Source organism: Urtica dioica, chromosome 1 (assembly GCF_054948205.1).
Source record: "Urtica dioica subsp. dioica isolate 48M chromosome 1, U.dioica_male_clone48M_v1_H2, whole genome shotgun sequence".
Lineage (NCBI taxonomy): Eukaryota > Viridiplantae > Streptophyta > Magnoliopsida > Rosales > Urticaceae > Urtica > Urtica dioica.
In genome coordinates, this window is record NC_142756.1 from 11105630 (window position 1) to 11130367 (window position 24738).

Below are 24738 nucleotides of genomic sequence, written 5' to 3' on the forward strand. Positions count from 1 at the left end.
CAATGCATATCGAACAATCACAATTACTATAGTCTCATAGTAACATATCATATTCAATTTTGTTTTATTTCAATTCATATCGAACAATTTTCATTAACAATCACAGTAACTATCATCTCATAATAACGTAACATATTCAATTTTATTGGATTTCAATTCAATTCATATTGAAAAATCACAATTTGAAATTAATAGTCACAATAACTGTAGTCTCATAATACCGTATCACATTCAATTTTATTTTATTTCAATTCAATTCAATTCATATCGAACAATTACAATTCACAATCACAATAACTATCATATCTTAATAACGTATCATATTCAATTTTATTTGATTTTAATTCAATTCAATTCATAATCACAATAACTATCATATCATAATAACGTATCATATTCAATTTTATTTGATTTTAATTCAATTCAATTTACAATCACAATAACAATAGCCTCATAATAACGTATCGTATTCAATTTTATTTGATTTCAATTCAATTCATATCAAACAATCACAATTCACAATTTACAATCACACTAACAATAGTCTCATTATAACCTACCGTATTCAATTTTATTTGATTTCAATTCAATTCATATCCAACAATAATCACACAATCACAATAACAATAGTCTCATAATAGCATATTGTATTCAATTTTATTTGATTTCAATTCACATCGAACAATCATAATTTACAATCACATTAACAGTAATTAACAGATTATTATTATTTTATGTAATTATATATTTCTATTATTATTTCATGTATGTGTAATTTTTTAGATTAATATTAAGATTTAATATCCTCCATAACATTCCCTCCATTTTTTTCATCAAATTTCAATCTAAAAAATTTCTATTTTGTTTTACCCCCATCACTTTCCCGCCCTTTTGTCTAATTTTTGTGTGAAAAAAAATAAAATAAAAAATGCAACCATAAACAAAAGGAAATTACAAGGCACGTCACTAGAGCAGAGCAGAGGCAAGAAAAGAAAAAAAAATCGGATCTACAACTCGCCCTTGAGCATCAGACCGAACGCCACGAAGTTAATAGTCATACAACAACTCTATAAAGACCCACCCGCACCCGCTCGACGACTCGAGCCCCTCCGTCGCCGCCGTCGTCGGGAGCGCCAACTGGCCCGCCGCCAACAAGTACGCCTCCCGCATGCGCTCCCAGACCCACCGCCAGGAGATCATCGAGGGCCTCGCCGCCATGGTCGCCGAGCTTCTAGAAGACTTCCGAGCCTCCGTGGGCGAGCTTCCCCGGCGGGTCGTCTTCTTCCGCGACGGCGTGAGCGAGACCCAGTTCCACCGCGTCCTCCGCGAAGAGCTTCCGGCGATAAAGTCCGCGTTCTCACGGTTCGGGTCATACGATCCTCCGGTGACGTTCGCGAGCACCACACGAGGCTGTTCCAGGAGAGGAGCGACGAGAACGTCCCTCCCGGGACGGTCGTGGACACGGTCGTCGCTCACCCGAGGGAGTTTGACTTTTTCCTGTGCAGCCACCACGGGGTCAAAGGGACGAGCCGGCCAACGCACTACCACGTGCTCCGAGACGAGAGCGGGTTCACGTCCGACGAGTTTCAGCGACTCGTCTACGAGACAAGGCATTGTGAGTCTAATCTTGAATTGGTCAAATGAATTGATGGCAAAAGGAAACGTTACAGTGGTTAGTAACAGTTAGTGGAATAAATATAGACTTTATTATAGGTGTTATTGCTCATCCTTAATTCCTGCGTTTTTATTTGTTTTTTTTCCTTGAGTTTATTGTCTTTTATTGTGTGTTATTGCTCATCCTTAATTCCTGCGTTTTTATTTGTTTTTTTTCCTTGAGTTTATTGTCTTTTATTGTCCATTATGGACATTAGTGATTTGTTTAAAGCCTACGGTTTTGGGCTGATTCATCTTCTCTTGTTTTCCTATAAATGGAGTTGTTTGTTCAAATTTCATTCTCGTTGTTTGGTTTGTGGTTGTTTTGAACTGCTTTATTGAATATGTAATTTTGGGTATATTCACTTGGAATTGAATTTGTAATTTTGGGTATATTCGTTAGGAATTGAATCTGTAATTTTTTTTTGTTGAACTATAGACTATAAATATGTATTTCCCAGCAGCTCTAAATTTATTGATTGTGTAACACAATGGTCGTAAAACTGACCGTAAAAGCGAGATCGTTGGCACATTGCCATGATTCGGCATAACCCATGCCTCATCTTAATTGATTGCAGTCATTTTCAGGTACAACTTAGTATATGAATTCTTTCAGAATATCAAGGACATGTTTTGACTTCTCGTGCTTAACAAGTGATTATTTTTCAGCACAACTGTCTGTCTATGGCATCTATTCATTCAAATAAAGATGTATTTGGTACTATCTTGTTTAGTCTCGCTCTCAACCACAAGCAGGTACTTTTCCTTTTAATATCAAACTCACTATGTTCTTTCGGCCGAACGATTCATGTCTGAATGTAATGTACTCTGTTTTTTCCTTTTATACATGAGCATGTATTTTGACCTTGCATTTTTCGGCTATATCTTGGGTAATTTACCTATTATGTTTGAGATATTTTTATTTTGTTAAGTCTATTTTTTTTTTCTTTTATGATCATTATGGTTTTGATAATTGAATCGCGATTAATTGAGTCCAATTGTCCAAACACGATTAAAACACGATTAAATAACCCATTTAACACGATTATTAAATGGTTTAATTTAAATGGTTATGGATCAGTAAAAAAATAAACGGTCGGATTTGGATCTAAACTTCAAACACGATTAATAAATGGTCGGATTTGGTTCCAACAATTATTTATGTAAACACGATTAACACGACACGAACACGAAATTGCCATCCCTAGGCGTAGTCGTGGAGGCTTTCTTCGTCCGTCATGCTTCTTCGTTGTGTGTCTGTCTCTCGCCGATCGTCGTGATCAAGAACGTCACACCATCGGATTACAACAATAATAATAATTATTACATAAAACCTATACCCTTTGAATTTCGGGTTTACAAAAAATCTAGAAAAGCGAGAATCAAATATTCTACGATCAAACCATGAATCACAATCCACATATCATATATTGAATTGCATGAAATTCACATCCACATATAATTTCATTCAACCATATTTAAATTAATTACAAGAACGAATCGATTAATTAATCATAACATCTAGCTCTGATACCACTTGTTGGGGAATCAAATGGGTATCAGACACGAACAATCGCTCTGATACCACTTGTCGGTGGATCGAGCGCGCATCGGACACGAACAATCGCTCTGATGCGACTCATTTGAGATGATTCCACCATATAACCATATTAATGCGGAAAAATAATTAATTACGCTAATCATAAGCTAATTAAATTATGGTTATAATTAACAAGATCTAGTTATGTTTAATTAATTTAATTCACGAGAGCATATTTATCAAGCAACCGATGTGAGCGAAAAACGAATACTTACATTGATTTTCGGTTCACGAACTGAAAGCTTTCACAATCCGTCTTCGTCTTGAACGTACAAGCTTCCACACGATCGAATAAGGAATTCCTCCTTCAAGGACTCGATGTGATGACACCTTAGTCTTCCAAGACGTAATCTCCGAGACGAATAAGAAAGATGAGTGGGCACAGTCTTTATCTCACTAGATCACGAAACTAGGTGTTTCGAGATCTCGCTCTTATTTTACTAAGAATGGAAACCAATTTCCGAGGGGAAGAGAGGCAGAACTGCTCGGCCAAGGTAGGCTAGAGAGCACGGAATTTTCACCAAAAATTGCTTATTTTTGCCTTCTCATGAACCCCTATTTATAGTAGTAAAAGGAGATATCCATGGAATCTTCTAGAATATTTTATTTCCTTTTATTGTGTTCACACTAGTGGATTAAATCTAGGCCATTGGATCTCAACAAGTGAATCTTACTTTTTCTCTCATCCATCAGATCAATATCTATGGGATACTATTCTTTTATTTAAATAGAGAATAATTTATTTAGTGAGATAATAAAGGAGAATATATTATTCTCCTAAATATTCTCCTAAATACTTTCCTTTAAATAAGGAGAAAATATAGGACAATATCTTATATTTTTCTCTCTCCTTTATTTAAACAACTAAAGAGAAAATATTGGTAAATATCAATTATGTATTTTCGAATTTGATGGCACACGGCCAAGGAGATTTGCGCAAACCCTAGTGCCAAATAACCAAATTCGAATTTTCCATGTGTGCAAGGCCCAATTGCTTAAAACTCAATTAATCATTTATTTACTTGGTCCAACAATAAACAAATAATTTAATAATTGTTTATTTACTTGATCAAACAATAAATAAACAATTCTACCATAAATATTTATTTAATTCTGCGAATACCCGTTTTCCATAATTAATGCTGTCAATCACAATTACAGCAAGTGAGATTAATAATGATAAACATTATTATACGAAAGTTCTTATCCGCCTTTATCAGAGCCGAATCGGGGACTATGGACCTAGTAATAGGAGCTTAACAAATCCGATGAAAAAGACGAAATAGTCCTTTCTCTTTTGTCCATCGATTCGTCTAATCTTGGTCAAATACTCCACCTTGTAAGCCAAGACTGAACTCTCCTTTATACTAGAATTATATTTACTCATCGTGACGAGTGTCCACTGATATAGTCAGTTCTTGATCAAGATCCTCCAGGTTCAACCCGTATTGAGAGAAGTCAATTTATTCGTTATACTTCTCTTGATACATATCAGCCCTAAGCATTGTTGCTTCCCCAGCGAAAGATTCTTTCGAACGTTACTTACTTCGAAAGTGCTAGCAATCTATCGGTTCTGGAATCAACCCTTAGGTGAGTGAACATTAACCTTCTTTCAGGAAGGCTGGATTCCGTATCTGTAAATCACTTCACACTCGAATCATGCTCTGAGAAAACTCCCAAGACATAAGCTGTGATTAGCATGAATAGCCTTTTAGAGAATGAGTCAAAGAGCTCAGTAACATAACCCAGTGTCCATGATCACTTCAAGATTTAGATCAAGTCTCACTGTGACCATCATAGTGACATCGGTTAGTGTGTCGTAACGGTCCTTAAACGACACATCTACAACCAAGACCTGTCCAAGTCGTACACTTACCACAAGTGTAGAATGCTCCCACATAGTGATCAGCCTTCACCTATGTGTTCCACATATATGACTTTAGATATAGCTTTCCAGACGTATATCAGTCATCGACCATGTTTTAGCACACCGCCCGAACTTAGGTGCCCATCACGTGACTCAGTTAGATACGGAGGCTATGGAAGATAGTTGTTATTGATTCTAATTGTTTAGAACTCAACCCACTAATCATATAATGCTAATAAAGTAATCTTATTATCGAATTTAGTAATCATTATCTTCAAGTGGGCAATATTCCCAACAGAAAGAAGGAGAGCTGGCTTTTCCTAAGAAACCTTTTAGCATTGCCAATTTGGTACATTTCTCCGACAGCTCTTCCACGGAGTCAGACATGCATGCCATTTAGTCTGAGGATCCCACTCATGATGTTACCGTCGCTGAGCAATAAGGTAACCCTTCTCCTGAAACAAATGCTAGGATTACTAAGAATCTTATTGAGCCAGAGGCTCTCAAGGATTCCATTGGTGAAACTTTTGCTTGAGACGTAGAACAGTCTGCTGTGTCTGCCATGATGGACTTGGGTGTTGGGTGTGACAAACCTAAGAACATCAACCCCTCGGGCACAGCTGAAGGAGTCACTACTGGTGCCATAGAGAAACCCATTTATGACGTCCCTGATCGAGATAAGACAACCCCTATCAAGCCTACAAAAGGCGCTCTGACTCCTGAAAAGGTTTCTTAAGAAGTATGTGTAGATGAGAATCCTGCCTTGGCCCAGATGGTAAAGGATGTCAAAGAGTGTTGATACACTTCTCAGGAGATCAAAGAAGGAGTTGTGAAAACTATCTCTGAAAAACAGTTCCTTGAAGCCATGGGTGTTGACACTCCTAAATCTGTCAAAGGGCCTGAAGGGAAAAAGAAAATTCAGAAGAAGTAGGCTTCTGAAAAGAAGAAAAGAAAGGTTGTTTCTAATAAAGAGCCCAATGGGAGAAATAAGCACGCTGAGAAGAAGAAAGAATAAAGTAAGAATACTGTTGAGGAACCTATATGGGATCTCTTTCCATACGGATCTCATGAATTTGTGTTGTCAGATGAGGCCCTGAAATGTATAGAGATCATTCAATGCGTCCAGGATGCGGATGTCTTGAAAACTGTGACCAACGTTGGAGCTTATCATGCTCAACTTGTAAGGGAGTTCATTGTCAATCTCCTAGAGAAAGTGAATGATCCCAGCTCTCCTGACTACCTCAAGGTGCACGTGCGCGGCAAATGCATAAATTTTATCTCCTCAAGTAATCAATGACTATCTTGAAAGGATTCATCCCTCTTCTGAAGACCATCTTCCTTCTAAGATGGATCTAGTCAAGGAGATTACTGGTGGAAAAGGATAAGAAGGGATGGCCTGGCAGGGGTCTTTACCCAGCCTCGAAATTGATCTCCAAGTATTTTAGTCTTCACAAGATTGGGGTCAAGAACTGGGCCCTTTCTGCTCACTCAAATTGGGATATCTCTCACTCTGGTGTAGATCATCTATCGTCTTGGCATAGGTGCAGCCATTTATTTTGGAAAGTTTGTGTTTGAATAGGTTGTAAGGCATGCAAGCTCATAAGCCATCAAGCTTCCCATTGTTTATCTTTTCCTGTTGTGTGGCCTCATCCTCAATCAGCATCCAAGACTGTTGACGAGGAAGAGTTGAAGTCTTCTCTCATTGTTCGAGGAAAGATTTTGTTCAGTTATAAGCTCTTCCAACCGCACCATGCTGCAAACATCAACAGACCCACCTCAGTTCTAGCTCCATAGTCTCTTTCTTCGTCTACAGAGGCCCCTGCAATGCCTTTCATGTATTCTGAGTTGAGATCTCATGTGGCTTGGACCCTTATATGTGAGCTCAAGCATCTAGAGAAAGTGATTTTCAAGGCATTAGGCAGAAAGAGAGAAATTGAGGATGTCTTGAAGATGATGAATCCCTCTGTCCATGCTTCAGCCTTTATAGTTGTTGCTTCCAATCCTGATGGCACCGATCAGCCCCTACCTCCACTGCCTGATTAGGTCACTTCTCGTAGTACATCTTGAACAAGTTTTAGTTAAGTCTGTAATATTACAAGTTTTTCTCCTTTTAGACTTGGTTCATTATATTTTTTTTGGTTGTTTCTCTTCTCCTAACCTATCTTTGACTTTATTGAGGCAAATAGTGGGAGTATTAAGATGTGTGTGAAACTCTTTATCACATGTTTATCTTTTGCTGATGAAGACTAGTTGAGTGCTTATGGCTTAAATCTCTGTCAGTCATTGTGACATGAGTATTTATCTGAGGTTGAGAATATGCTTGCGTGATTTCTATATACCTTTGTCTGTCATTGTGACATATAGATCTTGTTGAGAGATCTCGTGTCTTCCTCACTCTTTGCTTTTGGTTGCTTGGCGAGTTTCAATGTTCATTGGACTTAGTGTGTTTTGCCTACAAATAGTTAAAGGGGGAGTTTGTTGTTACTTTGAGATGGCTTTTTTTTTTTTGTTTTGGCAAAACTGTTGTTCTACATGATGTTGAAAACTTCAGTCTACAACATGAGACGTCTGCTCTACATGCCTGAACAATGACGTAGATTTCTGTTGACAGTCTTTTTGTCTGATATGATTCCACGCTTTTGCTGATCGTCCAATGAGCGTTCACCATGTGCATTGGAAAATCCTAGCCAATGACACTACGCTGGAATGTGTCAAATATAATGGATGCTTTTCCTCTTTGGTAGAAAAATAATTCTAGGTATTTTCGTTGCTCTCTTCATTGCCGAAATATAGGTCCTAGGTGTGGTTTATACTTTGTAGTTGACAGCCATTGTTAGAGTTTTGTCACAGAGTTTTTTTTTGTTTATTCAGAATATTGTAAAACACGTATTGTTATTAACGTTGTTGAAACACTCAGAGAGTGTGAGTGGAAAGTTAAGAGAGCTCAAACAGAAGGAGTGTGTTTGTTAGAAATCTCTAAGGTAGTCTGAAGTTTAGGAAACTTGGAAGGTGATCATCAATGGTTGTCATTATACTGTCCAGTGAAGTTCTCTTTCCACCGAGAGTATCGTTCCTCCAAAAGTAAGCACGATTGACCGAATTGAGTTACCAACTCTCGTATTTTTTTATTTACAACTTATTTGCTTTTGATATTTTGCTAAAACTGTTAAGTCGTTTTTATAAAGTGTTAGAACATTCTTAAAAACGCACGATAAACAGTACAGCTATTTTTCTTGTGCAATTCCTAATCATTAGCTCATATTGAATTCTACAAACAAATCTATCCGATACCGTTTTCATTACCCAAGTGAATAATAGATTTCCCATTTCTTGAACTCCCTCACACTCGAATCTCTTAGTTCCTAACAAAGTTCACGCTAATTTGTAAGTCGTACTTATTTCCAAATGCCAAGGCTTTCGTTTAACAAAATATACATATCTAAAAAACAAATATATATACCTGGTCTATATTAACTCTACACGAAATATAATAATATCTAATAAACAATCCTTTGAGAGGAGTAGAATAATAATACACTAATAATAATAGAAAAGAACAGAGGCTAGCTAGATTATCAAATATAAGAGTGGAAAGAAAATTGTTTAGATGGTTAGGTCCAAATTTACGTGGGTGTCACTTAGGGCACAAGTTGAAGACGATTGAGAAATATTACGACTATCAAGTGATGGCCAAATTTCCATGTCGATTTCTTCTGCTACACTTTGCATCGTTGGAGAGGTAAACAGTGAGAGTTCACAGAAGTCATTTATCCCAAAGTAATTGTTTACCTTTCTGCTATTTTGTGGTAATGATGTATGTGTACCCTGCAAAGATTTAACAGTGATAAAAATAATTACACTTTTTGTAGCAATAGTTTTATAACCAATGAAGCTGCACGTACATGTATCTGACCCAGGACAATAATTTGTTTTAAAAAATTATTCTAAAGTTAATAAAAATTATTCTTTTTTTAATGTAACATTTCTAACATATTATTTTAAGATCGCGGTTCTTTATATTCATTTATCTTGAGTCGAATCTAAATGATTGAATCGGTTAATCATATGAACTTTTATGGGCTATGATATCATGCAAAGTATCATAAAGTTAACCAATTTAAAATAAGATGAATCACTCATGATCTATACAAACATCTATTAGTTTCTTTTTCTATTTTATATATGAGATTCATAACAAGCTTAAACTTCTAATTTTTGGGATTCGGCACAAAAATCTTGAGCCGAATCTAAATGATTGGATCGGTTATTCATATGAGCTTTTATGGGCTATGATATCATGCAAAATATCATAAAGTTAATCAATTTAAAATGAGATGAATCACTCATGATCTATACAAACATCTATTAGTTTCTTTTTCTATTTTGTATATGAGATTCATAACAAGCTTAAACAAGTATCTATTCTAATTTTTGGAATTAGGCTCAAAATTAGTGAACGCAAAGCACCATCTTTAGAAAATATATTAGAAATTTCATAGTGAAAAGAGATGAGAACTAGTATAAAAACACCCTATATATTTCGATTTTTGAAACTATATTTTTATGGATTTACTTATATATAACCTATAATTAATGATGTTATATAAGTAAATACACTGAAATTGAGCTAAAAAATGATGGTATTGTGACAATAATAACTAATTAATGAATAAAAGTGAGATAATATTACAATTGTAGTGATTACATGTAATTTATATATGATTAAATAAAAGGGACAGTGAGGCTTTTATAGAAGTGTAGAGGATGGAGGCGAGGCATAATTTTAGAATATAACGATGAGTATAATTAAAGCCGCACTACTATGAAATACTATTTCAACTTATACCCTAATTTATTTTATATATTTACCAAATTCCAATCATGGCCATCATTAAACTCACAGTAAAAAAAAAATAGCCTAATAAAACAAAACGTGGACTATTCTGTAATGATCATATTTCGTTTTGTCATACTTGGTGTGAATTATCTAAATTAAAAAAAAAATGCAAGGAACGACTACTATTTTTTTTTTTTTTTTTTTTTTGAATGATGGAACGGTACTATCTTGTTGTAAGATAAGACAAGAGTGTTTTTTAAACTGAACTAGCAAAACGTACAATATCATAAACTCTAAACTAACATACGAGAATGTTCTCTCTCTCTCTCTCTCTCTCAGAACAGAGCTTACAAAAGAGACAAATAATTAATTATTATCTATTTCCTCTTCAGAACTTGAAATTATGAAATGTACTAATTTTATGCATAGACGCGTGTGTTCTCTATGAAAAAGTAGGGAGATAAGATAAGGCCAGCCATTATCTACAGTTAATTAAAATGAGGATGATGTCATTTATTTAAGGCCACCAATGTATTTTGTTCGCTTTTCAAAGATATATCATTCATCAATTGATATTTGATACATGGCCATATTTTTTGTACTAAAAATGTTAACAGCCTGATTAGCTCTTTAAAAAAAATACAAATATATATTAAAAGTAAAAGTCATTGATGAATAAGTTTATATATTTGCCTTAAAAGATGGACCTAGTTCTAGTCTCCATGTATAAGAATGTATCGCATATCACAATTGGTATTTGAGCCATGAGTACCCTACGTAAGTGTTTATCATTTCTTTGCTCTTTAGCTAGGTTTTAGTCGTAAGCTAGATTCATACTTCTAACACCACGAGTTTTTAAATGTTGACAACCGTCTTTTATTACAAATATTTTCACTTTCATTTCCGTAAATGTTTCAAGGAAAAACACACTTGATAATATTGAAGGCAATAAGTGTGTTTTTTTTTTTTCGTAATTTTTATAATCAAGCAACATTTCCCCCATTTTCGTAAAAGCAATTTAATTTTCCATTTTGGTTGATAAAAAAATGAAAAGATTCTTGACATTTATCTTGAACTAAAATTCATTTTTATGATAATATTGCAGATTCTCTCAATATACTTCTAAAGTTGTTTACATATCACAGTCGGTTTTTTCTTATAAGTTATTTTTTTTATGGTTTTTTCTTGCAGCGGAAGTGAATTGTATATACCTGATGAAGAGCCTTAATTTTACTGGACACCTCTTCTTCTTTTGTTTGCCGGCAAACTAATCCGTTGTTAATTCTGCCTTCAGAAAATATTTCATCATTGAAATCCCTCCATTCACGTCTTGACTCATTTCCTAAAGATCTGAATATATACTGTGATTAATTAGTACGTACATTTTCATGCAATGCTCAATAATTAGTGTTTGGACACTATATATTAAGCTAGCAGACATTATTGAGCGCCATAGTAACATAACATGCATAATACTAAAATAGGCAATATAAGAACTAATAATAAGAACTCGTTAAGAAAATCATGGATAAGCTCTCAAAGCTGAGGAGTTTGTGAAAAAACGTTACACATTAGAGAGATATATGAGAGCATATGTATGTATATTTACCTGGAGAAGCCTGATGCGTTATGATCATTATGTATTTCATGTAAATGCTTGTTTGACAAGTTCCTCATCCGAACAAACACATTGATTCGTTCATGACCCTTCATGCTTCTATACATCTATAACCATTGAATGGATTGGAGTGAAACAAAGAAACATGTTACATATAGTATATGCATAATACTATCACATTCAAAAACTTAATTTATAAGAAAGTTTGTTACTGTGGTCGTCAGGAATATATTAAGTAGAAATTTGAGATGTTATAGACTTTTTTCTGATCTATAATATTAATTAATAAAACAGAAGAACATTTCTTAACCAAACTCTACTAGGTCTATGTACGTATAGTAGCTTAGGATTGCCATTAGGAAATAATAGATGTATATTATAGCTAAAGGCTACAATTAGGGATAAGACCATGATCTAAACATATTGAAACTTTTGCTTTCTGCCTAAATGTGACGAAAAAAGATGAACAAAGAATTATAATTTTTTCCACAAAAAGGAATATACCAATCAGGCTTAGCGGCTATACCAAATTGCTTCCACATATATGAATTATTTAATTTGGTTCTGCTAATATAAACACTAAATCTATACCTTTCGTCACATTTCAAAACTAAATTTATTCCAAAGTATAATAAAACGCCTTCACTTATTTATTTACATATGATAGCTAAGTATATTTAATTTTTAAATGAAAGATCGTCTTCCCAAAACAGTTTGATTATTTTATAAAAGCTAAGAATAGTATATATATATATTAGAAGGTTTATATTATATATGTTGCTACAGTAGTTTTGTTAGATTGATAATATTTTCCGTTACCGGAGATGGTGAATTTAACTGGAAAAACATCAAATGATATTCATGTAGCAAGTATTTATTTTTAGACCTTTTTTATATCAATATTGGGGGCAGATATCGATATGCGCTTGCCACTAGGCTAACCTAACAAATATTCTGTTTCAGTCTTCGGATGAACATAAAATATGAGAGAGAGAGAGAGAGAGAGAGAGTCTGAACAAACCAATATAAATCATTGTCTTATTTATCATTCCTTTATAAATACCCATCTATTATTGTGCATAAAAATCATATGTATTGTACTCTTATATAAGATCAATGGATCGCAAAAAAGTTAACTCAAGTGGTGAGTACTTTTACCCATACTGATTTGAGAGTTGGAATCTGTGACAAAAATTAACCTTAAAAAATATATAAAATGAATGGATCTGAGGAATCGTACCTGCAAATGGCTCTTGACATGAGAAATCTTAAGGCCCTTCACACCCATTGTCTGCAAAATACGCTTAGGTGTTGCTTCTACAAAATAGCACATGTAATCAGTAGCCATAATCAGGGATGATCAAAATAGCACATATATATGATTGAAGTCTTCTTATGAATTTCTTGTCTTATTGAATTGCAAAATCAAAGCCTAATTAGATGCTAAATTGCACAAATCTTTCATAATGATGAAATCTCGGTTCCTAAAAAGACAATTACACGGTGTCTTTAGTATACGAGTAATAATTTTAGGTTTGAATATTTTTTTTTCATGCACGGAATCAGAATCCTGAATACTACTCTTCTTACTATCTTTTCCACCGAGACTTTTAACAGTTCTGACGAAGTGTTCATGAAGCTCCGGTGTCCATCTCAGGCGTGGAATTTCTGATTTCACGTACTTCCTCACTCCGATTCTCTGATGAGTAGTTTCCATGGTGTTGATGTTGATAAGCCCTGTGATGGAGAGAGGATATACTATATAGATATATAAACTGATGATATACAACATAAGAGTTTCAATATGAATGCTAATGCTGACCAACCATATGACCGTAGACTTTTTGACGGTATACATTAAGAGCCTCTTACTTTAAACATATGCTTAACAACTTTTTGACGATATAAATTAAGAGCCTCTTAATTTGCACGTATGCGTAACTATCATGCAATATTATATTGTTAATTATTAGGGTTCACTAAATATATAACCACGAAAACTCAAATTTTACAATATAATCAACTTTTATTAAATTTTAAGTAAATAGTCACGTAATAGTTGTAAATATTTGTTAATAATTATAAATAATCATCAGCCTTTAAAAGCATAAATGAAATGCTAAAAACGTCCAAACAATATCACACGATGACTTAAAATTTAACAAAAATTGATTGCAAAATTTGAGTTTTCGTGGTTATATATTTAGAGAACCCTAATAATTAACAATATAATATTATTAAAATGTGTACTTAAAATTAAAAACAATTGATTATTTAGCAAATTTATAAATTTAATACCTTAGTTACTTATTTAATTGTAATTATTATTGGTTTTGACATGCTATTCATATATAATATAACTTATTAAAATAAGCTCTTTTTTTTATAAGGATATATATGATTGGGAAAACTCTGGTATAGTTAAATAATCTTAAGCTCGTGTGTACATCAATTCATTATTATTTCTTTAATTCAACTTGGGTGTAATGTTATAAAATGATGTTGGAATTGACCATACACATTCTTCTTGTTTTAAAAGAGTTTAGGCCTAATTTTAGAAGACCGAGGATTATATACTTCTGTTTTATTTGAAATTCTACCTAAATTATACATACACACACATACATACATACATATATACAAACACACACACACACACACACACACACACACACACACACATATATATATATATATATATATATATATATATACACGCACACACCGAAGGACACAAGGGGGAAGTAGCGTTCTCTGGGTTAGGAAAATGTGCCGACTAATTATCCCTTGAAATTGTATTAGCCTATTAATCTAAAAAAATTATTAGTATATTCAAGACTACTTAAGGAAAATTTTCCTAACCCAGATTAAAAGGTAAACACGAGGGAGTAAAAGGTGAACATATGAGGTAAAAGGTGAAAGGTGAGGTTTTAGATGGCGAAAATATGGGCATGCGTTATAACGACATTCCATATATATATATATATGTGTGTGTGTGTGTGTGTGTGTGTGCCGACATTTGTCTACATTTTTTTTATGTATAAAAAAGAATGGTTTTTTTTCCGTACCATATTACACAACACAAATTTCTTTGATTGATAAAACTACTAGACTTTTTAAGGAACACACCAAACTTTCGAAATTCCTATCTGTCAGCCGCAAAATTTAGCCATTAGGAATTAATCTTATCCCACACACAAAAAATGTGCATTTTGATTATCTTTGGTTTCGAGGAAATTCATAAACCAATATTCCAACTACCAAAATCTTTAGTCTCGAATGAACATATATTATAATTGTCTTCTTCTCTTTAACCTCATTTTGGACAAATCCATTGGAATAATCAACTGGAAATCATTACCCTTTTGAACGATAGAAAACGCATGAAATCATTAATGTTCTATAGGATTAATTATTCTTGATTAATTATTAATTATTTTGGGTATGTTGCTGAAAATTGGCAACATCGATGATTTCGAGCGATTCGACCCAAAGCCAGACCAAATGAGTGCGCCATAATCGAGTTTGTAAAAACTCGAAAGTCTCGAGTTCCCTTTCTTTAGTTCAAAAATATTATTCCTTCGTCGCGAAGACCTGAGAGTAAGATGAAAAAGAAAAAAAAAAGAAAGCTAAAAGAACGCAGAGACGGTAATTTTGGCGTGCACTCCGACGCTCAACATTAGTTTGATTCTTTTTAGTGAGGTGAGAGCCCCGTTATTCTTTAATAATATTGAGAGAATCGAGCTCGATCAGAGTAAATTCAAGTGCAGAGAGTGCTCGACAGTGTTTCACGACTCTGGAATCGAGTGATTTTGTTGAGAGAGAATTATGTACTTTTTGCCTCTAGGTGACGGGTATATTTATAGGACAATGAGGGCTGGAGAAGCCCTAAATTTCATGGTGCAAGGAGCGCATGCATGAGTTGGCTTGCGCGGGTGCAAGAGCCGCGCGCGCCGCCCCAGTCGTGAGGCGCGGCGCGCCAGTTGATATGCGCAAGTGCGCGCGTGCCACTTGATTGGCGTGGCGCGCCAGTCGATTGGCGTGCACACCTTTTTTTGAAGCATGCGCAAGGGAATTTTCAGGAGCACACGTGCGTGCGGCGTGCCAAGGTTTTTTTTTTTTTTTTTGCTTTTTTTTCATTTTTTCTCGCCTTTCTTCGTGAGCTCATCTCGAGTGCACTTTTTAGCTTTTGTGGGCCTGAATCAAGCTTCTTTATAGGCCTCATTTACGCTTTGACGTGAAATTTCCTGGAAGTCACAAAAAATTTAATATTTTCGAAAACAACCGACAATATTTTCTAATATAATTAATGTACTAACTATGGAGTTACTAGTTTAATGGTGAGTATTTCCACCAAACGAGTATGAGATTCTGGGTTCTCTTTAATAAAACAAAATACTAAATATCCATCTTGAATACTCATTCTACCCTAGTGTTTGATGGTCAAGTTTAATTATTAAAAGTCGAAAAAAAAACTCTTTTTTGCGGCCATACGTTATACTCTTTTGGTAATAATGTCATTGAGAAAGAAAGAAAAAGTAGTATAAAGGAAACAATTCTATTTGGTACCAAGTCAAGATGGAAAGAAGCTTAGAAAGTCCAGATAATGATGCAATCATCAAGAGAATATTGATCAAAGCTTTTAATCAGCTGATTTTCGAATGTCACTAGTTTATAGTTTTTCATTTGAAAATTCATAATTACTCGCATATAATACAACTAGATAAAATAAATAATGAGTAAAAAGAAAAAAAAAAATATTTTGTACAAGGTCTATATGGAAATACGCTTAAAAAGTCCAAATAGTGATGCAACTATATCAAGAGAATATTGATCAAAACTGATTAATCAGCTGGTTTTTCCATTTGACTAATTAATTTGTAGTTTTCCATTTTTAAATTCATTATAACTCCCATGTAAATAAGTTTCTATTTTATAAATAGAAACTCTAATTCGTTTAACCTTTTTTTTTCTCCTTATTACAAATATATATATATATATATATATATATATATATATATACATATTCTTTTTTTGGAAAGGAAAAATTATTATTGAAAATGAACAGAAGACACTTTGTGAAGAATAAATCAATAACTGTAGCTTACAGCTACCTATAGTTAACACTCCAAATTAAATGATTTTTACGGCACACTGATTGGTATTACGTGACATGTATTGAAATATTGTTTTTGCTAATAACGTGACACATGGGGTATTATAGCACATGCAACGCAAGCGTGTAAAAGTCAAAAACATGTGCTCAAATAACTAGGATATATATATATATATATATATATATATATATATATATATATAATATATGTGTGTGTGTGTGTGTGTCTGTGTATCTCTCGTTTTGTTCAACATGTTGGCTAAGAAGATGACGATAATGAGCCACTAAAATGGCAAGTAAGTCAAGGTAAGGATTTAAAGAAACCTAAACCCATCGCCTCTTCTTTCCTTCTTCAAAATCATCAGCATCATGTCAAAAAAAGACGGTGCCTACTTTTGGACCTCTCTCTCTCTCTCTCTCTCTCTCTCGTGTAATACAATGCGCGCACCTGCCGTGCTCTACTCATCCACAATAATTCAATAAAATATGATAAGAAAATCTCACCCTCGAAAAATTCAATGCCGAAGAAAAATAGATTAAACAAAACCTAGCTAGCCCCACTGGATTGATTTGATTAGTTAAATATTATACATTAGAAAGTTGGCGGGATACAAAGAAAAAATAAAATATGTAAAAATTTAATGTTACAGCGGATCCACGTGCGCGGTAAGTAACATGGTCAAGTTTTTCTCGAGCCATCTGTGGGTCCCTTAACTGCGGGTTTTGGTCTCTTATATGTACATTGGCTGGTTTCCATTCCCATGCATGCACGTCAAAATCAGTGACAACAATGTTCTTAAATATCCCCTTTCAAAAAAAAAAAAACAGTGTTTAAATAATAATAATTAACGAGAAGGGCTTCAAATTCCCCGTCGGTTTATATCCATCGATTTGTACTTCTTTGTTGAATAACGTTTGTAACTTTGTACATAGGTCGTTTTCTTTTTTGGACGACTTTTTCTTTTTATAAGTTCTGGCGGAAGCGAAATAAAGAATGATTTTGAATTTGTTTAGTCAATCATTTAATTATATAGCATAGATATGCATTCCAGTTTTTGCATTGAGTGCGTAAACGAGACAAAGAGAATTCGTAATCCTAGCTAGTCTTCTTTACCATTATTGTTTTTGCTAGATAAGAATAATATGTGACGTTCGACTGATATGTATATAAACATATATATATATATAGGCTTCATTTATTTATTTTATACCTAAACACAAAGCGCCAGCTGTTAGCTTAGTCAAACGGAATCTCTTGTACATATTATTTCTATAATACATTTATCATGATGGTCCTACATATGACTATAAGTTACAACCTTTTCAATATGCGTAGAAGGAATTTAAATGCAAATGAGCTCACTCCTAAGTTTTGGACGTATTATTTAATAATTTAAGATAAATATTGCTGCTTTCAGATCAGATATGTCAGATATTTTCCCCATTTTTCCAAGCCATAATTTTCCCAGCTTTACGTTAGAGATTATCTAACCTTATAAAGTCTATTATTTTTGTTTTAAAAAAAAGTATTTTATTCGTATTAGGGAAAAAGTCATTGGTGACATAATACTAGTAATGTTTGCTCTATTTTCGACCTCCATATGATTGAGAAATTAATGTTTTGTTTTTAGAAGCCTATTTTCTTCAAAGAATTAGGCCTATCATGTCCATCCTGAACGTTGAGTTGCCTTTTTACTAGTCTATGCTTCTTAGATCTTTATATATCACTTGAATATTGAGTTTGATAAAGTTAAAATCAATGGAATTTAATTTATAATAATTTATTTATTTTTGTCATATATTGATGCTATGTACAATTTTCTCGATAGGAATTGATTCGTATAGACGTATATAGTTGGTATACCGTGGATTATAAACGGTGTATACATGCGTGTGAAAGGTGAAATAACAATAGTAATAAATGTATTTTACAAGATTGGATGCACTTGCCATTCAGACCAACAAGACATTGACTTTCCTACTACAATAATAAGTGGGCGGATTTCAGAAGCTTGGAACTTTTTTTCTTGATGAATGAGAGAGACATTGAATTGATGGATAGTAGAGATTATGGCAGCATAAATATATAATATTTTCAAAAATATATACTTAATATCTATCTTTTTTCGCGGCAAAAATTCATAATGATAAGTTTCAGTTGCACTGTTTAATAAAGTCAGTTAAATTTGACGGAAATCCACGTGGTACTCTTAGATTAAACAAAATTTAGTTTTTTTTTTATTCTTAAAAGTAATTAAACATTGATTATATCATTCGTATAACAAAAAAAAAAGTTAATTAAAAGAACTTTAATATTATACTCAAGCAATAATGATATTATTAAAAATGTTTTGATATTAAAAAAAATTAATGAAGCATTTTTCTATAATAAAGAATATTATTCTTGCTTGAATAATTTAAATAAATGAATATGGAATCATTTTAATAATATTATTAATGCCTAATTATAATATAAAATTAATTTATAATTAAAAAAAAAGAATAAATCTCATTTTTACCCCCCTGGACTCGTACCTTCGTTACATTTCGTCCCTTGGACTTGAAAATGTTGCAAAACTCAACTCAAAACTTAGATACATGTTACAAGGCCCCACTTCCGTTAGTATTTGGACGTTAAGTTATCACGTTTTGATGACGTGGCATGATTTTAAAGGTTATAATAGTATTTTTGGTTATTCTAAATACTTTTAATATTTAAAATTGTTTATCAAATTGTTATTATATCAGTTCGTGTCACACCCCGGAGAAGAAACATAGGGAAAAAAATTGAGGACGAAGAAGAAGAGGGGTCGGAGAAGGAAGCAAACCCATTCACTTCACGCGATTTTCAGCTTTTCTCTTCTTCTCCGGCGTGAATTCTTGGCCTCCCTCCTTTTCTCGCGAGTTCTCTCTTTCTTCTTCTTGATTTCGCTCAGCCCTCACCCACGCTATCTCTCCTGCTCACTCTCTCTGTCGCTCTCTTCTTCATTCCCTCTCGCTCATCTTCTTCTTCTTTCTTTCTTTTTTATTCTTCGGTCGTGGTTCTTTCTTCATTCTCTTCTGCGTATTTTTTTTCCTTTTTCCTATGTTTCTTCTCCGGGGCATGACAGTTCAATTTTGATTGTTCATCAAAGCTTCATCGTGAATCCATGGACGGAGGGAAGTGATTTTCGCCTTATATCTTCGGTGATTCAGCTAGGTAAAAACCCATGGAAATCCCTGTTTTTCTTCGAAAATTAGGGTTTTCTTATTTCAAATTTGGGGCTTTTGGAGCTTCGAAACCCTAACAATGGCGGACGAAAATCTGATCCTCGTGAAGATCGAACCCAACGGGATCGCCTTCGTCACAATCAACCGCCCTAAGTCGCTCAACTCACTGACCAGAGCGATGATGAAAGACCTCGCTCGGGACTTCAAGGCTTTGGACCGCGACGATTCGGTCCTCGTGATGATTCTCTCCAGCTCTAGCCGCGCCTTCTGCTCCGGCGTTTATCTCACGGCGGCGGAGGAAGTTTTCAAGGGAGACGTGAAGGATCTCGAGGTTGATCCGGTGGCACAGATGGAGTGGTGTCAGAAACCGATCGGAGGCTTTGCCGTCACGGCGGGGTTCGAGACCGCTCTCGTCTGTGACATCGTCGTCGCGGCCAAAGGAGCCAAGTTCGTCGACACTCACGCCAGATTTAGGATATTTCCGTCGTGGGGTCAATCTCAGAAGTTATCGCGTACAATCAGAGCCAACAAAGCGCGAGAAATATCGTTGACAGCGACGCCTCTGAGTGCAGAATTGGGGGAGAAATTAGGGTTCGTGAACCATCTTGTCGAAGCAGACCAACTTTTGAATAAGTCCCGAGAAGTTGCAGAGGCCATAATCAGAAACAGTCATGACTTGGTGTTGAGATATAAGGCTGTCATTAACGACGGTCTCAAGCTCGACCTCGTTCACGCTCTTGCACTCGAAAAGGAGAGAGCTCACGAGTACTATAACGAGATGTCGGTGAATAAGAGCAGAGCTCAGATTGCTATTGGTGTTGCGATTTGGGGCTTTCTTTGTGTTTTCAGATGGGAAGCTCTGGAGAGGCGAGCAATAAGGCCACCAATGCTTCGGTGGGAGGGTTGGTTCAGGAGAGAAGAAAAAGAAGAAGAAATGGAGGGGACATGCCTCGGAGAAGGAAAACGAGAAGAAGAGAAGAGAAAGAAGAGTTTTTTTTTAATTTATTATTATAAAAATATTAAAACGAGGGTATATTGATAATTGCACATATTTTAAATCTCACGTGACAAAAAACGTGACATTTAACGTCCAAAATTAGATAGAAGTGGCAACGTGTAATAACGCCATTAGTTAAGAGATTCTCAATGCAACATTTTCGAGTAGAGGGGGCGAAATGTAACCGAGGTACGAGTTCAGGGGGTAAAAAAGAGATTTATTCTTACTTATTTATAGAATGAATACATTGAATCATCTCCAAAATTGGAGGAGAAAATCTTGCTTAATTAATAAAAAAAATAATATATAATAGGAATTGTTATCTGTCCGTCCCTGGCCTCCTAAGAAACAAGATGGATCATTAAAAAAAGATTTTGGGCCAGGATACTAAAGGACATTCATCCACCAAACTTCCAAGCTGCTCGTCCGTCTGGCCACTTGGCCACCAGACCGCTCGGTCGTCCGGCCACCCGGCGTCATCTGGCCACTCGACCACCAGGCCGCTCGGCCGTTCGGTCTTCCGACCACTCGGTCACCCGGCCACGAGGCCACGAAGCCCGTCCGACTGTCCGGCCACCCGGCCACGAGGCCACCAAGCCACCCAACCACCAAGACGTCCTTGGCTTTTTCGAATATACTATAGAGAAAATGGCAGAATAAATAACTAATATTTTCGAAAACATACATTTAAATATCTATTCTTTTTTTTCCCCGGTAAAAATACTTAATGTTAAGTTTCAGTTGCACCGTCAAATCAAGTCAGTTAAATCTGATGAAAATCTAAGTGACATGCTCGGATTAAACATGATTTAACATTTTTTCCATAAAATTAACTAAAAATTAATAATAACATTTTAATAGGTTATTATGCGATTTCTCTCGACTTCCTTATCGCAAATTCACTCTTAAATATTTTTAAGTATATAATGATTGCTATTATATAAAACTAAAGACAATCTTTAATGGAAAAGATTGGTTGTTGCATTTATTAATGAACAACAACATGTAACACATCTTTAACTGTCCGCATTAACTTTGATTTTATTACACGTTTATATCTGAAATATGAAACTTCTAAGCCTTGGGTGGAGCAACTAAATTAGTTAGTGATTTGCGTACGCTTTAGAAGCTAGACAAGAAATCACATTCGTGTCTCAATGATGAATAGTTCGGAAAATTGGAGAAAAATCTATAGGGAAATATAATTCTACGATTGAGTAAATATAATTTTGATAATTTGAAGAGTGCGGTCTTGAGAAATTTAGTGGAATACCACAAAGATTTGATGAAACAAAAGAAAAAGAGGAAACTTCGTATTCGCTTTAATTAGTGTTCGTCTCATCTTTGAGTTATTAGGTCCATATTCTACGAGTCGGCTGCTCTAATAAAATTTATATTCGATTACAACCTTTTACAGCAAAGTTATTCATGATTAAGTAACTTGAAAAATATCACTTGAATTTGAATGGAGTTATGAAGAGCACTTACATCGGCCCACAAAGTCCATGAGGGCCTTATGGTAGGCGTGTAATAAGAGTGCACATGGGTTTTGGATTTCGTTCAACTAAGCCCGAATGATTTGGGGTTATTATATAAGAAATAAATAAGGGTTATTAAGTTATATAGCCACATGGTTATAGTGAATTGTGATATAGCCCCATTTTCGTTAATTTCTTGTAAATAGTCAAGTTAACTTATTAACAAATTAATAAAAGACTTATTTAATCCAGCCAAACATGTAAAAAAAGGTAGTTAATAGGCTGCTACGTATGCAAATTGGTTATTTACAAAGTATTTACCAAAGGTTGGATAATTTACAATTCCTATAGTTTAGGTGGCTTACGTAGCCAATTTTTTTAATAAATAATATATCGGATATCATTTTATTCAAAGATTAATATATGAAATTATATTATTTAATATAACACTTAGGAGATATTCCAAATTATTTTCCAAGATGCATTACCATTATTGATTCAAATCTACTTTTTGTTAGATATATTGCCTAACTCTCACACTTGCAGGGAAATGGCCGATTCTACTACTCATTTCAGTAGTTTGGACCAAAATATAGAGTAGCCTAATTTTGGACACTTTTAGTAGTGTTTTGAGGAGAGATAATAATTTGATACCCGGTTTTCCCTTTAAAATTTAATTTTGTTCATTCAACCCCTAAACCAAAACTTGCTCAATAAGAATTCAAGTACGTCTTGTTTATTGTGTCATCACAGCTCTCTCTCTCTCATCTCTTTTTTCTCTGCGTGTGAAGGACGTTTGAACTTCCTCCATGAGTTGTGTGTGTCTTTGAAGTGAAGCTCAGCTCTCGGCCACCTCGTCATCGTCTAAAAGTAAGCTTCTTTCGTTCATCGCCGTCGTCGTCTTCTCTCCTCTCTTTTTGTTTCTGGGTTTTCGTTCATCCTCGTCGGGTTTCTGAGTTTCTGGGTTTCGGAGAACATGTTTGTTCAACGTCATCCTCGTGCATCTTAAAAGAAAGCTTTTTTTCGTCGGTCATCTTTGTTTTCGTGTGCTTGTTGTCTGGGTTTTAGGTCTTTGTCGTTCTGGGTTTGTTGGTGCCATTACCCGCCGTCTCTGTGTTGTTTGTTGCTGGGTTTGTTTGTGTGTTGTTCTTCGTGTTTTTGGACGTTTGAGTTTTTTTCGCGTTCTTGAATTGTAGACATACATATACAGTCTCTGAAATTGTAGACTGTCCCCGTTATACGTCGTTATTGTAATTGTAGATATACATGTCTACAATTCTTGTAAATGTGGACATATCGGTGTACACCTTCAGCTGTTGTAGACTAATACGTCTATTACAACTGAAGTTGTAGACCTATATGTCTACAGTTACAAGAATTGTAGACATGTATATCTACAATTGGTGTAATTGTAGATATACATACAAATAGTCTCATTGTAGACATTTAATTTTTTTCATACATGATAATAACAATCAGATATGCGTTTTAGCTATGCAGGAATGTCAGTTGTAACAATTGTAGATATTATAGGTCTACAGTTACTACAACTGTAGACGTCGATATCTACAATTGTTGTTAACTGTAGACTTATAAGTCTACCGTTTATTACAGTTTTTATTACAATTATACATATCAAGGGGAATTGGCGGCATAAATAATCAAACTCTTTCTCTGGACTCAATGAGAAAAACAATTTGAAATCCCTAAATAAGAAAAGGACCAAATTGCTTCTTATTTCTCTCGTCTGCTTAACTTCAAGTCGCGATCTTGCAGTCATGGGAGAGCTTTGCTACTGTGGCACTCCTGTTCGAATCCGAGAATGTGGGACTTCGAAGTCAAATTTTCAAGCTGAAGATGGCTCTGTTCGTTGTCATTGTCATTGTTGTAGTTTTTTACATGCTCTGAATATGTTTGGTTAGTCAGATAATAGCTGCTCGAATCAGATTTTAAGGTATCTGTTTTAAGGGTTTTGTAATGATGTAATGAAGATGATTTCAATGCAATGCAATGACAATTTTTGGTTTGAACTGATACTTTTGCAGTGTTATGGTGGTGATGAATTTACAATGTTATATTTCAGTGAGACAGGGTTAATGATAGAATTGAATTATTATAGTTGTATGTCTTTTTTACGTCTTGAATGCATTACATGATAGAAGTTGTTCAAATTGTAGACATCATTGTCTACAATTAAACTGATTGTAGACATTTATGTCTACAATTGTGGTGATTGTAGACATTTGATGTCTACAATCAGTTCAAATTGTAGATATATATGTCTACAATCATCACAATTGTAGACATCACTGTACACATCTGTAGACACAGCCATAACAAAACAAAAGCATACCGAAGCCAT

General features: G+C 34.6%; 1 protein-coding gene and 1 pseudogene across 2 annotated transcripts; one reads left to right on the forward strand and one right to left on the reverse strand.

Moving 5' to 3' along the window:
* Positions 1 to 8487: 8487 nt before the first annotated feature.
* Positions 8488 to 13462, reverse strand: LOC149407189 (uncharacterized). 2 transcript variants are annotated; one of them, XM_089627659.1, is made up of 6 exons: positions 13402 to 13462; positions 13166 to 13312; positions 12816 to 12892; positions 11567 to 11682; positions 11169 to 11307; positions 8488 to 8945 (listed from the first exon to the last, which is right to left on the reverse strand). In XM_089627659.1, exons 2-6 carry the CDS (start codon positions 13290 to 13292, stop codon positions 8724 to 8726), a joined length of 681 nt encoding a protein of 226 aa, XP_089483785.1. In that variant the 5' UTR covers positions 13293 to 13312; positions 13402 to 13462; the 3' UTR covers positions 8488 to 8723. The 2 variants fall into 2 exon arrangements, with proteins under 2 accessions (XP_089483785.1, XP_089483780.1); XM_089627654.1 differs by lacking the exon at positions 13402 to 13462 and having other exon boundaries at positions 13166 to 13379.
* A 6462-nt stretch (positions 13463 to 19924) lies between these two features.
* On the forward strand, positions 19925 to 24284 carry LOC149407190 (putative enoyl-CoA hydratase 1, peroxisomal pseudogene; annotated as a pseudogene).
* Positions 24285 to 24738: the final 454 nt, after the last annotated feature.

Bases quoted from the DNA above. Each gene is read 5' to 3' on its own strand.
- LOC149407189 (XM_089627654.1), bottom strand. From the start codon at position 13,367: ATGTTGTATATCATCAGTTTATATATCTATATAGTATATCCTCTCTCC. The intron at 11,683-12,815 runs GTACGATTCCTC...CAATGGTTATAG, and splicing joins ATGTCAAGAGCCATTTGCAG to ATGTATAGAAGCATGAAGGG. The intron at 11,308-11,566 runs GTAAATATACAT...GTATATATTCAG, and splicing joins AACGCATCAGGCTTCTCCAG to ATCTTTAGGAAATGAGTCAA.